Source organism: Trichechus manatus, unplaced genomic scaffold, assembly GCF_000243295.1.
Source record: "Trichechus manatus latirostris isolate Lorelei unplaced genomic scaffold, TriManLat1.0 scaffold00033, whole genome shotgun sequence".
In the NCBI taxonomy this organism is placed as follows: domain Eukaryota; kingdom Metazoa; phylum Chordata; class Mammalia; order Sirenia; family Trichechidae; genus Trichechus; species Trichechus manatus.
Window position 1 is genome coordinate 18638425 of NW_004443969.1, and position 14685 is coordinate 18653109.

At 35.2% G+C, this 14685-nt stretch overlaps 1 protein-coding gene across 1 annotated transcript in view; it reads left to right on the forward strand.

Annotated features, from left to right (window-relative positions):
* The window catches only part of ARHGAP15 (Rho GTPase activating protein 15), a 713811-nt gene that overhangs the window by 145357 nt on the left and 553769 nt on the right, over positions 1–14685 (forward strand). Inside the window, exon 7 of the mRNA XM_023730171.1 lies at positions 3000–3089. Within this exon, the coding sequence (XP_023585939.1) occupies positions 3000–3089 (90 nt within the window). The remainder of the gene's footprint in view (positions 1–2999; positions 3090–14685) is intronic.

Sequence of the window (14685 nt, forward strand, 5' to 3'; positions counted from 1 at the left end):
GAGATGCGGCAGGGTCACTGAGAAGGAGTTCACAGGAGTGAGCCTCCTGAAGGGACTGAGAGTGATGACAAAGTTCAGACCGAGATAAACCCAAGCGAGGTGCCAAAGTCCTTATGGACATGAGAAAGAGACATGGCATGTAGGATATGACACGGACGAGAACTGTTAGAGATTGACATAGCTAGATGGTGAGAATCCTGTGAAAGCTTATAGTGCTTTTTATCTATAGATCTTCTCTAGTTCTGTATAATTAATAGAGTTTATAGATAATCTAAGGCTAATATGGGATTCTTAAAGGAAGAATTGGTATCTTCCTTACCTCTGGGATCGCAGTGCCTAGTCCAATGGCTAGCACATAGTAAGTGTGTGATAAATATTTATCAAATGTTCGGTGAAATCCCATATTCAATCCCTTGAATCAGTCCACTAAACTGTTTATCATTTTTCTAAATCACAACCACAACAGAAATCTTATTGTTGTAAGAGTAATATTCTAACACTAAAGAGAGTTTTAAGACATGCAAACTTTTTTTCTAAAGCACAAAGTTTAACCTCATTTTGTTTAGTTTTTCTTCGTGCTTGAATTGAGCTAATATTCATTGAACAGCAACTGTGCTACGTGGCATTCCATGAAACACATTGGTGGAAACAACAGACAAGATCCCCAGTTAGGGAGCTTAATTCTAGGGAAATTGTTAATTCAGAGAAAAGCAGACAGTCAGCATATAAAAACATGTACGATCATTTCAGTTAGGAAGCAGGCCATGATGAAATTAAAATAGGTAATGAGATACAGGGTAACTAGTAGTGCTGGAGCGTAGCTCTTTTATACAAATGGTCAAAGAAGACCTCTGACAAGGTGACATTTAGCTGGGGCCTGACTGATAAGAAGGAGCCAGTCATGCAAAGATTGGGAGGTATTCCAGGTTGCAGGTGGTGTAAAGACCCAAAGGCAAGATCAAGTTTAACAAGGAAGGACAGAAACAAGACCAAGAAAGCCATTATCTTTTCCCAAATCCTCACATATTTTAACAAGAGTATGATCGTAGTGTTTATTCAATTTTCAAAGACTTCATAGTGGTTTAGTATAAGACTCGGGGTCACATTCTTGTGTTTAAATCCTGGCTCCTCCTGTTCTACCTGTGTTACCTTGGGAAAGTTTACCTAACATTCTGGCTTATTTTCTTACCTGTAACATAGTGCTGAGACTCTTACCTCGTACGATTGTTTTGAGAATTAAATGAGTTAATAGCTGTAAAGCATTTACAGAAAGTGCTTGGCACACAAAAACTGTTTCTTATAGAAAGTAATTCTGCCTTTTTCCCCGACCACAATAAATGGGGAAATAATCCCTTTTGTTACATAAACCTAAGGATTATTTATGTAGGTTCTGAGCATTTATGTAGGTTCTGAGTAGTTAAGTATAATTTAACTATGGACAAAGCAAGTTGTTTTTTTAAATTTTCAGTATCACAAATCACTTGACATTGATGTTGAAATCTTCCATAATAGGGATCAATTGGGTGGCAGAGTATAGGGGAACCAATAACACTTTTTCTCTGATCAAAATATCTTTAAGGACAATGGCTCATCTTGATCAGTTTTGAATGAGGTTATTGGTAAATAACAAAGCAAGGGTATGCCCTTTGAGTTAACTGCTATCCTCCCAGCGTAATTTATTCTGCAGGCAAGATATGTTTGGCTTGTACAATATTTCCAGGAAAAAAATTCCGTGAGGTGCCCAAAATTAAAAATCTCACAATTTACTATAAAAACTCCAGATTTCTGGCTTTTTCTGAAAATTAGTCTATATTAAGCTGATAGAATTGGCATAGTGGCTATGAGGCAGCAATTGTGGACAGACCATTTCTTTTGACATTTGTACCATTCTTTAAGAATTTCATGTTTTAACCTGAAGTCTATACTGTTAAAAACATCGACGCAAAATATCACAAGGTCTCTATAATAATATTTGAAAGCATTCTACAGAAAATGGTTTAAGAAAAATACTGAAAGAATTTATCTATAGAGAAACCTGAAGTGGTTCAGACCATATGAAAATAGTTGGAAAGAGTCTTTGAAAGGTGGTATCACCATCTTGAAAAATAGTAAAGAAATTTCCAAAACTGATAAACTTTTGTTTAATATTTGCAGTTATGAGAATTCAAAGTTAGTAAGTGTGACTCACTTGAAACAAATGCAAATGTAAACAAGCAAATGTAAATGAGAATCCTGTAACTTGATTATTATGAATTACTGAAATAAAAACTTTTAAATAACACCCATGTGGTAATTGTGTAAAAGGAAGAAAACACTATAATCTATTTGGTCTAAATTGAATGTATTCAATAAAACTATACATATACACGCATGTATGGCCTTAAAGGTCTGAGAAGTAAACTGCTAAAAGGCACAGAGTTGGCACTTAATAAATATTTATTGAATTTGTTAATATATGAAACACAAACCTGCAAGGGGACTTTGAGATCAATTAATCCACCTGCTCAGTTTTCTAGATGATGTAGCCAGATTCTAAATAACTTTCCTAAGTCACAAAACTAAACTCTAACATTTTCTTCTATCACATCATGATTTATTAATTTTTTTCTTTTACTTTTAGACTTTTAAATATATGAATGAAAATTCCTTTATCTTATATTAACCATTGAATAGCAATATTTATTATCGAATAGCAGATTTTAAAATTTTTACTTCTTTAGCATTACTAAATAAACATCATTCAAAACATCAGCATTTTAATATTAATTTTTCTTATTATCTGCAGTTAATGAAATAAGTTTAAACATCATCTTCTTATTACAGATAATTAAAAACATAAATTTGCAAATGGAAATTTCTACAAACTGGATTTTTACTGAAAACTATGACAAGTTTTTATATCATAAATATGTTTAGTTGCAATCTCAATAAGCTCGCACTTTCTCTGACATGCAACTCTAATGTTGTACTGTTTATTCTTATTTCATTTTTGTTTACAGAAAACTGGAAACAAACCAGAAAGTGTGGATTTGTGTGGAGCACATATTGAATGGGCCAAAGAAAAATCAAGCAGAAAGAATGTCTTTCAGGTAAGAATATTACATATATTCAATTTATTCCTGCTCTCTCTAAATCTGAACTCTCTTGGGTAATCAAAATAAGACTACCTTGTTGCGATGTTTTCATATGTATGAACTAGTTGTCTGAATGTCATTATGCAAGACTGACTTCTCTCTCCTGTTGAATTTTTGGTTTATTTTGTTGTTTTCCCTGGTGATTAGTTGCTATCGACTGTATCTTCATGCAAATAACGCACACTGTCTGCATTTGTTTGCCAACCTTGCCTTCACCCCACAAGGTGTTTTCATAAGGACCACTATGCCAATTTTTTTTACATGTTGCTGTAAAAAAATTAGCATAGTGCACTTACAAAAATACATTGCTGGGGGGAGGGCACGGTTAGCAAACAAACATAGAAGGTGTGGCTTATTTGCATAAAAATACAGTAAATACAAAATATGTGTTGTTGTGTTGATTAATTCTGAACACAAAAAGCCGATGCTGTTGAGTCAATACTGACGCATATTGACACTGTAAGAAATGGCAGAACTGCCCCATAGGGTCTCCAAGGAGTGGCTGGTGGATCTGAACTGCTGACCTTTTGGTTAGCAGCCAAGCTCTTAACCACTGTGCGACCAGGGATCCTTTAGAAGCGTAGGTGGGTGATATTTCCTATCTACACTCATGCTGGGAAAGAAACAAACAACTAGTTTTCAGTTTGGTCTACATTCTACAGATGCTAATACAGGTATTCAACTACTGTGGATCTGTTAGAATTAAAACAACAACAACACTTTTAACATTTTCTGGAATAATTTATTTACTTGATTGTAGTTTTGTTCTATTTAAGTTTCCATTTTTTATATGATAGAGAGTTGTGTGTGTGTTTTTTTAACAAAAAATCAAGTAAAGAATGAAAAAAACAAAGAAGGGATGGAGAAAACCAGGGAGAGAGGGGCAAAAGGAGACAAGGAAAAAAGAAAGGATGGATGGTTATCCTGCCATAGATAACAAAATGTAGAAGTTATAATCCTAGCTTCTATGACAATTTAGGCAATCAAGATGACTAGATCTGAACTGGATTAGATGAGCTAAGTGGTTTAGCCTTATTATGCATTGTGACTTTAACAACCTAATCACCAAAGTAGTTTAAAAAAAAAAAGGCATTTATTAAAATTTGACATAGACATAATTCTTGAACAATAGAAACTCTTGGAGATGGGCTAAGCCAACATTTTTCGGTTCCTTCTATGAACCTTATGAGGAGTTAAATTAATCTGCGAACTAGTATAGTAGTCAACTATGTATGAAGTATATAGGGCTGCAAATATTAAAGAAAAATATGTATGTATAATTTTACATAACTGTGAGGATAATGAGGTCCCTAGGCAGCGCAAGAAGCCCTGGTGGTGCAGTGGTTAAGCATTCAGCTGCTAAATAAAAGGTTAGCAGTTGGAACCCACCAGCCAGCCGCTCTGCTGGAGAAAGATGTGGCAGTCTGCTTCAGTAAAGAGTTACAGCCTTGGAAACTGTATAGGGCATTTCTGCTCTGCCCTGTAGGGTCGCTATGAATTGGAATTGATTCGACGGAAATGGATTTTATCGTTTAGGCAGCGCAAATGGTTTGCACTCAGCTGCTAACCTAAAGGTTGGCGGTTCAAACCTACCAATCAGTACTGTGGAAGAAAAGGCCTGGAGATCTGTTTCTGTTAATGATTTCAGCCAAGAAAATCCTATGGAGCAGTTCTAGTCTGTAACACATGGGGGAGCCATGAGTCAGAATTGACTCGAGGGCAACTAAAAATAACAACAGATGAGCGTAATATACATAGAGGTATATTTAAACCACCAATATCAGTGGTATGTATCACCGAGACTTTTCTAAATATGACTGACCACCTCCTGTTATAATTTTCCAACTTGTGGTGGCATTTTGGAGGTGAAAATCTTGCCAGCTAGTTTGTTTGTCATGCAACCGAGCAGTTTATGGGGTGTCAGTGTTCTTACACGTAGCCTATCGTTTGTATTGTACCCATTAGTTTAGATGAACAAGAGGTGATTATAAGGATGTTGTGAATAACAAAGCCATATGATTCAAGTTTAATTTCCTGATTCATTCCTTTGGGGGTTAACCACTTGGTTTTCTCGTCATGTAAAATCTTTTCATCGCATAAACACAAGATCTTAAGTAAAATTTACTAACACGTACCCATAGATAAAGACAATGAGAGTAAGCCTTTTGAGAGAAACAATATAAATAGCTTTTATAATTCTGTTAAAGAAAAAGCATAGGGAAGGATTTGCCAGAGAGCTAAATTTAGGTGACTTGGATCAATATTTGATTAGATACATTAGCTGGTCTGACTCTCAAATGATCAGAATAAACATGATTATATCTCAAAAACATGGTATTAAGGCATTGTTGGGTGTTTGAGTGTGTGTGTGCAAGGGTTTCATTACCTACAGAATAATGACGTGTTTCTTCCTGACTGAAAAAGACCATCATAGCTTCAGCTCATGTACTATATCAGAAATAGCTTTAGAATTCCAAGTTTGAATTAGGCTTGGTGTTCCATCTCAGTCTATGAATTACAGATTACAGATAGCAAATGACTATTGAGATTTTTGGTTCAAGAAAAATCAAAGAAGAGCAAAATTAGAAATAATTTAGAATTTGAAATCTGTCTTTAAAAAGTTGATGGATTAGTGACTATATGCCACATAATTACAATGTCTGTGGAGAAGTCAAACTTAAAATGAACGGGAAAACAAACAAAAAATTGATTGTCTGAGATAGCCTGAAAGACTCAGTCAGAGTGCACATTTGTGACACACACAACAATTGGTTTCATTTGTGTGTTCATTTTCTCTTTGTATTAAAAGCCATATTTCCTTCATAGTCAAAGTCCTATCAAACTTTTGATGTGGATTCAATCTTGTTTGTATCGGTATGCAGTAGTGAAACAGAGACAACAGGTTTGGTATTCAATCGTTCTTAGTAAATCAGAATGTGGCTCACTGCCTGAGTTCAAGAATATTCTGCCTATTTTATAACAGAACATTATTCGGCCCAGTTGGTACTGTTTAATAAAAATAATATATTCATTAAAAATTGTTAACAACTTCTACAATGAAGTATATATAAATAATCCTAGTACATGTTAAAGGTATATACGATCCATATGTAATGTGTGTGTGTATACACACATCTAATAGCTTCGCCTTAGAAAGTAGAGTGAAGATTTCAGCACACATACACCCACACAAACACAAAAAGCCACTTTGTACTGATTAAAGGTCACACAAATTCTAGTTAAATAAGCAAATGTTCATTGCTGCTAACTTTTGTTTAATTCTGCATTTAGCATAATTGTCAAGGATCATAACAAGTTTGATGTAGCTTGGGAAAACATTTAGAGACCGAGTGATTTGTAATGAACTGTGATACGAGTTTTCTTAGTTAACTTAAGAGCACCACTAGGTCTTCATCAGGGAAAGAGTGAATGAAAAGATTTATGCTCAAATCACATGTTTTAAACATTCCTGCTAAGTGCTAGTTTGCTCCTTGGTGTTGAGCCTGAAATTTAAAGCACTAAGGATTAAAAGGATTACAACATAATCTTAAATAATCCTAAATGTCATTTACAGAGAGATAGTTGTAATAACTAAATAAAACCGTGTTAAAGGACGGCAGTATTGTCAGACAGCATCTGTAACAGAAGCTGTTCTCTTTCCTCGCTGGGTACATCAGGCATTTAAATAGCCTTTCAAGAGGAAGTTCAACTGAGAAAATAGCTGCAAAACAATCCAAAATAATAAATAATGTTTTCAACTTATAATATCTTCTTGTTTCAGAGTTGAAGGAATACTGTCACTTAGGTTTCCTTCCATCTTTTGAACGTGAGGCTCTCTAAGTTAAATATTTTCAGAAGTCTGGGGAAAGGAAGTGCATGACACAGCTATCAAATAGATAGATGATACTTCTCTAAAACATTCCCCGACCTCCAAGGAGCTACCCCCTTATTAAATATATGGGAGTCCCACAGCACTGTAATTAATTCTGCGTCATTTAATTTAGCACTTAAATATTCTTTACTTCTGTCATGTAAATTAGTTTTGTCTCCCCAAAGAAAATGTAAGGACAGAAACTATATCCCATACTGCTTCATACGTACTAAACCAGAGGATTGGACGCTTTTTAGCTGATTAAATTGTTACTGCTAAGGTTAGAGTTGCATTTCTTCAGTTTAAAAAAAAAAAGGTTTACAAAATTGTGGTCACAATATAGGCCCTGTACTCCAAGATGATTTCCAGGGTATCAACTCAATTCTCTTTTGTAAATAAAGAGGAAAGAAAAAGAAAATACTATCCATTTCCTTGGTCCTTTTCATTACAGAGTATAAAACATAGATGATTATTCATTTAAAATAATTAAGTCATTTCTACTCTAAAAGTTTACGTTTTCTGAGAGCTGGAAATTGATGAGGCCTGTTTTTCTAAGTTTATTTTAAAATAAAATTTAAAAAAATGTTTTTACCTGTGCACCCATGATTACGTGCTTTAAGTGGGATAATTCAGCCAATTAATGAATCATGTCTGATTAAGACACTATTAATAGTCTGCTTGTAAGGCAAAAAAAAATTAAATGAGTCAAGAAGGTGCAAGTCTGTCCACCTTTCACAATCACCAATATGTAATCTCAATAAAAATCATGGCCAGATTCCTGGGTTTGAGATTCTTTTTTAATATCTAAAAATCTATCTTACGGGAGTAGGTTCAAAAGTGAAATAAACTTATGAATAGATTTATCATTACTTGTATTTTTCTGACTTTAAATGGCGTCTCCTGGTTATAATGTATATTAAACATATTCATGCAATGTTTTCCATGGATATGCATTACTTTAAACATAATTTGATTGTTCTTCCTGATCTGAATATGTCTTAGCTTAAAATGTCTAAGTACTACTTAAGTTTATTAATGCGAAGATAATTTAATAATATCTTGGAAAATGTCATTTTAAGCCAAAAGGAAAACTACTGCTATTTTGCTTTTATCCATTTCCCTGTGTTAAAAGTGGTGGTTTAAAATAAATGTGAGCTTTTACCAATTTTCTCTTTCATTTTTCAATGCTTGTAGTTAGAATAAATGGAAAAGGATGATTCTTCACATTCATATATGCATTAGATTTCAAGTAAAGCTGGTTTCACTTTAGAGAATTACTCGCAGTATCTTAAAAGGCATAGCATTAAAAATAAACCAGAGTAAGAGAGGCATTAATGTCTAATACAGTTGTTTTTGTTTTATATACGGTTGTCCCCAATCATTTTATCTACCTATTAGATACTCATCCATCATTCAGGATGTGTGGGGTAGGAGGTACTGCAGTCTGGGGACCTGTGTTCCAGTTTCGACTATGCCAGTTGTAATTCTATGTAGAACCCAGGGTAGGATCCCTCCTCCGACTTATAGTTTTTCACACCAAGAAAATAAGAGAGAACAGTCCTTATCTTGCCTTCCCCCTACATGTGTTAAAATTAAAATGAAGCAATTCTGTGTTTGAAAGCAACTACAAAAAAGATGCATCAATATAAATACAGCAGGATATCATTATCCACCTACTAACTACATCATCTCATAATATTTTGAGGGAAATTCCAGTGTAGATTTCAGAAGAATCTGGATGAAGGAGGTAAATATTGTGAAATACAATTGTGAAATTCTGCTCTACTTCTGTTCTTCCTACTGCCTTGTGAATTTAATCAATAGACTAAGATTTAATACACTATGTGACAATATTTTCATTCTTTGTGTAACTTAGAATATGTGTCTCAGACCTTACTCATTTTTAATATTCTGCTCTTACAAATAGTGCAATTAATGTAATATCGAATCAATGTTAATTAATATAATTATGTAACTAATGTCATTTCCAAGTTAATTCTTTAAGAAAAGCATTTTTCCCAGAAAGCCTCTACCAAGCAACTTATAAAGGGGAACTTAGAGACAAGTGCAGAAATTATGCCCAGAAATGAAAAAGAGACATTGATGACACTTCTTATTCCCCTACTGAGATTCCAGGACAATTTTTTTTTCTTACTGGAGGAAAGGAGATGTGATTATTTTTATGATTTTGGCTTCTCTTTTGTCAGTGGGATTTCACAGGAGATTTTTGATGAAGGGAGTGATGTAATTTTATAATTGGAGCTTTGATTTAGGAATATTAATGTCAGTGGTGTACATGATTAACTGCAGAAGAAAAAGCCTAGGGCAGGAAATAAAACTCATTTCACGAATCTAGGTGAGACCTAAAGAGCAAGTTAACTTGACTAGAGAAAAGAGAAGTGGAAGCAAGGGAATGGATGGAAAGCACACCCCTCAAAGGAAGAACATACCTATTCACTCAGACCATGTGACTTGGGAACCACTGTCTTTTCACAGATTTGTTTTTGAGAAATTAATAGAGCTCTATTTTTAAGACTTTAATCTGGAAGTATAGAAATATTAAGACATGATAAATTACGTATCTTATTAGGAAAAACAATATTAATTTCATGTTGTCTGGGTGACTTCATAGAGCTCAATGGTCTAAGCCTTATGTGCTCATTTGCCCCGCTTCCTTATTCCACTAACAAAGGGAATGATGCTGCCTTTCAGCATTCATTTCTCTCTGAACTATCATCAAAGCAGAATGTAACTAAATGACAGTAAAAATTGACAATAACCATATTAGTAAATTTTAGTCCCAAATTAGCCAAGGGAACCAAGATTCTAAGTTTCTAAAATAAAATAATAAAATAAAATTTTTTAAAAAAAATGTCAACTTGGCTGCTTATGTTACTAACTTTATAGCAAAAGAATGGATGTATGTGACCTAAAGAACTTAGATCACTGGTTAGCTCCCTTCAGTTTGCCTTCTGGAAAGCTGGTTACATGTGCTCAAAAATATAAGTTGTGCATTTGTAATAAATTTTGGGGTTTGCTCTGGCACCTAGTTAAATGCGGCACGTTGTTCTTCACTTGCTGATGTCATGATGTGAATACTTTCCTCTCACGGGAATGCCCTCTGTTGTTTGATATTTTGGTAGGGCAAGCATAACGGTCACGGTGCACGCCATCCGTGCGCTCCTGTGGTTAACAGTGCAGTTTCCCCATGTCCACATGACAAGGGTGAGGCTAACTGAGCCAGGCGGGGATCAAACCTGCAACTTCAGGTCATGCTCTCCAACCCGAGCAAAATAAACCACTGACACTGGGAGATTTCATGGGATCTAAGTATAATTGTCAAGTATTATGGTTTTTGCGTTCGTGATTTTCAGCCTGTATAAGATACAGAAAGGTCCCTAGGTGGTGCGGTTTGCCCTTGGCTGTTAACCAAAAGGTTGGTGGTTCGAATCCGCCCAGCAGTGCGACACTGCAGAAGAAAGCCCTGGGGATATGCTTCCGTAAGATTACAGGCAAGAAAACCCTGTGGAGTGTAGTTCTCTAAAGGTGCTGCCATGAGTTGGGATCGACTCCATTGCAAAGGGTTTGGTTTTGGTTAAGGTACAGAAAATATTACATTGACGATAGCAAGACGGCATTCAGACCAAGGGATCCCTTTTTCATATCTGTTCCAAAATTCTTATTTTATATATTTAAAAAGAACAGTCATGCTTATTTCATGCTAAGTATGATTTTTTAAATAGCAAAGAGACCTCTTCCAGAAAAAGGAACAATTTAATCCCTAAAGCTGGTGCATAATAGATGGGACCAGTAAACGGTATTACATTTTATAGCTTGCCCATAAGGATGACACAGGGAGAAAGAAAACTGAGTGCTTTTGGATCGCATAGGATCACTGGCAGATAAATAACCAATGCCATTCAGGTTTTAGAAACATAAAGTAATGAGGCTGGATCTGAAGGCAAGAGAAAATGTATATATTCAGGGTTTATATGCCACAAGCCACTGAGCAGGAGAAAAATCTGCGGCAATGGTGAGCAAAACTCTCAAACCTCAGAGCAATGTTTAAAGTAGGCTAAGAAAACAACAAAGCAAGCACCCATAAACAAAAGCTTAAAATGAACACACGGGAAAAAAATACTAAGTTTAGGAAGAAAGGAAAATGCCAACACTCACAAGGAGCTCGAGAGGCTGCTTGTGGAATCTCGGTACTGAGTCTCTCAATATAAGAGTTACACATGTCACCAAATGTTTAGTAGGAAATAAATATGCAAAAGCAAAGACATAAACTAATGCAGGGCGGTTCAGGATTCTTGGTATGTGAAGTGGGGAGAAGGCTGCTCTTTTATCTTAACAAAACAGGATGTTGAAGGATGACCTAAGTGAAACAATAAAATGAAACGTCTGATGCTGGGGAGAAATCAGGAAGGAAGCTGTTTGAACTATTTTCAGATAACAGATTAGTACGAGGTGGCTTGACCAAGGAAGGAACATTCACACAAGGGTTTAGAGGAATTTCTTTTTAGTAGAGAGCTATTAGACTCTTGGCCTCAGTCCCACCAGTTTCCCTAACATTTCATGTTGAGCACCAGGAGAAATTCTAGCAGTTTGACTTCTTTGGTGACCATGTACAAATCAAAAAGTTTTGAACGGCTACATTCAAGTTGCTGCAAACAGCCTCAAAAGGAAAAGAAACACTGATATTAAGGATTTCTTCCCCAACTAAGTTAAGAAGACATCGATAGTTTTTGGTTTTTTTAAACTTGAATTTAAGCAATACTTTGTTTTCAAAATTCCCACACTCAGGATCAAATAGCTTGGTAGTTTATGATATTCAAGATCTGTGATAGATTTGAGAGTCATCCCTGCGAAGGGAGGCAGAGAACTGAGAACTCACTCTTAATGTGTAAGAATGCACTGATAAGCATGACAAAAAAATTATGTGACACACTTCTCTTTTAACAGTTACACTGGAACATTTACAAATGCAGATGTTCTTTGCCCATCACAAAGGAAATATTTGTTTCAAGCCACAGGCGTTTTCTAACCACAGTATCAAAATCAAACTCGACAATTTAATGTCTAATGCGTATGAGAATAAATATTTTCAGGGGTCCAAATACTAGAAAGCAAGTGGACTTCTCAAAATATAACCAGTGACTTGAAAAAAAAATGGCTGGCTTCATTACAAATATGTCCTTTTACTAAAGTAAGGAGTATTCCATTACTAACATAGAAAATCTTAGAGGGACTGCACATAATGCTGCATTATTCATAAAAGCATTGCTGCCATCTGGTGGTTCGTTGGTGTTTCAGCACTGACTTGTGATTCTACTTGGCTGGGTGCTCTTGCGAGGTATTCAAAGGAAGGCTGTATGTGATAAAATATAAATGTGAAAATTTCCTGATGGCAGTTTGTGTTGTGTAGTAGAATGGAGGTTCAGGGAAGGCAATGATACCCGTGGATATTTTTTCATCCTGAACGTGAACATACATACTTAAACAGCTTATCCAAGAAACTTACTTCTTGGCTATTGTTGACTGATGGATTTTATCGACTCACTTTTCTACTGGCAAATAAATAAGTATATAGTCAAATATTCGAAAAATTTATATTGAATCTAAAGATAAGCTGTTTTACTTCAATATGAATATATGTGAGATGCTGGAATCCCTAATTTGGATCCAAATATGAATTTTTTTAAGTTCTCACTTACTGAGTTTGCTTTTGAAAATAACAAATTACAATGTCATTGGAGAAAAATGTACAGGCCTTCATAAAACTCAGGATTTCTTACCAATCATTCAGATGTTCTATTAAAGAAATCTGATTGTTAATAACTCAGAAACTTACGAAGTAGTCTTTATGGATTTACTTATTAAATGACAAATATTATCCAGCTCCTATTGCAGTTTTAACAAAAACAAAATCATTAAGATATGTTTTAAGAAATTTTGCTGATTCTCAAGCATCAGTGCATTAACTCATTCTTAATCAGAACTAATTAGGCTTTCTTTGCAATGTCAATATGTTTTAAGTTTCTAATAATTGTAGAATACCTTATTGAATACAGTGAAAATGATGATCCTTAAAATGAGTATTCATAGTATTCAAGTAAGTATTTATAGTATTCAAGTCTTTGAAGATTGTAAGAGACAATGTATTAAAATCGTCCTAGGAGGAAACTTGAATACTAAACTTTCAGGGATTTAATAGTTAATATTCAGTTTCTGAAGGAGCCCTGGTGGTGCAATGGTTAAGTGCTTGGTTCCAGACTGAAGGTTGGGCAGTTCAAACCCACTCAGCAGCTCCACGGGGAGAAAGCCCATAAAATTCTTAGAAGAAAATGCAGGGGCAACGCTGTTGGGCCTAAATTTTAACAATGGGTTATCTAATGTAATAACAAACACATGAACAGCAAAAGACAAAATAAATAAATGGGACTGCATAAAAATTAAACCTTTTGTTCATCAAGAGGCTTTGCAAAAATGTGAAAAGACAAGCTACCAACTAAGAGAATATCTTCAGAAACTATATATCTGATTAGAATCTAGTAACCAAAATATATATAAAACCTCAACAACTTAACAACAAAAAGACAAATAACTCAATCATAAAATGGACAAAGGACTTGAACATACATTTCACCAAAGGGGACATTCAAATGGCCACCAAACACATGAAAAAGTACTCAACTTCTGTAGCCATCAGAGAAATGCAAATCAAAACCACAATGAGATACCGTTTCACTCCCACTATAGGGTCACTATGAGTTAGAATCTACTCGACAGTAATGGGGTTTAGGATGGCTGAGACAATAATAATAATAATAATAATAACAGAAAATAAGCAGAGACTGAAACAGAGACTTGTACAACAATGTTCGTTGCAGCACTATTCACGATTGCCAAAAGGTGAAAACAACCTAAATGCCCATTAACAGATGAGCGGATAAACAAAATGTGGTACACACATACAATGGAATTATACTCAGCCAGCAGAAGAAACAAAGTCTTGATACATGCTACAATATGGGTGGAACTTGAAGACATTATGCTGAGTGAAATAAGTCAGTCACAAAAGGATATTGTATGACCTCACTTATATAAAAAGACAAGAAAAGGCAAATGTATAGAGACCAAAGTTTACTAGTAGTTAAGGGGGTAGGAAGGAGAGAGAAAGGGGGGGTAATGGTGATGCATACATTGCACTAATTAAGGGTATGGTTGCGCAGCTGATTACTGTAATTGCTCTCAGTAAGTTGTACATCTGTAAAAAGTTGTGTGATAGATATATTTGTAACAACAAAGAGTAGCTGCTGAGGCCGCTTAGGTACAACTAAAAGCCTCATGGGATTTGGTCCCTTGATTTGGAAGCTTAGGGTCATGGTTTCAAGGAACATCCCAGTTAATTGGCCTAATAACATGTCTTGTACTGCGGTTCTACCTCCTAGTTCGTTGTGTAGTGCCTGGCGTCTTAAAATGTTTCAAGCGGCCATCCAAGGCATAACATTTGGTCTCTATTCGCCTGGAGTAACAGAGAAAGAAAAAAAGTCAGGAATAGAAGGAGGATATAGAATGTGTGACTAACTGTCTCCATGAACAACTGCCTCCTTTGCCATGAGACCAGAAGAAGTGGATGGTGCCTGACTACCATTAAAGATTCTATGGAAGAATCTT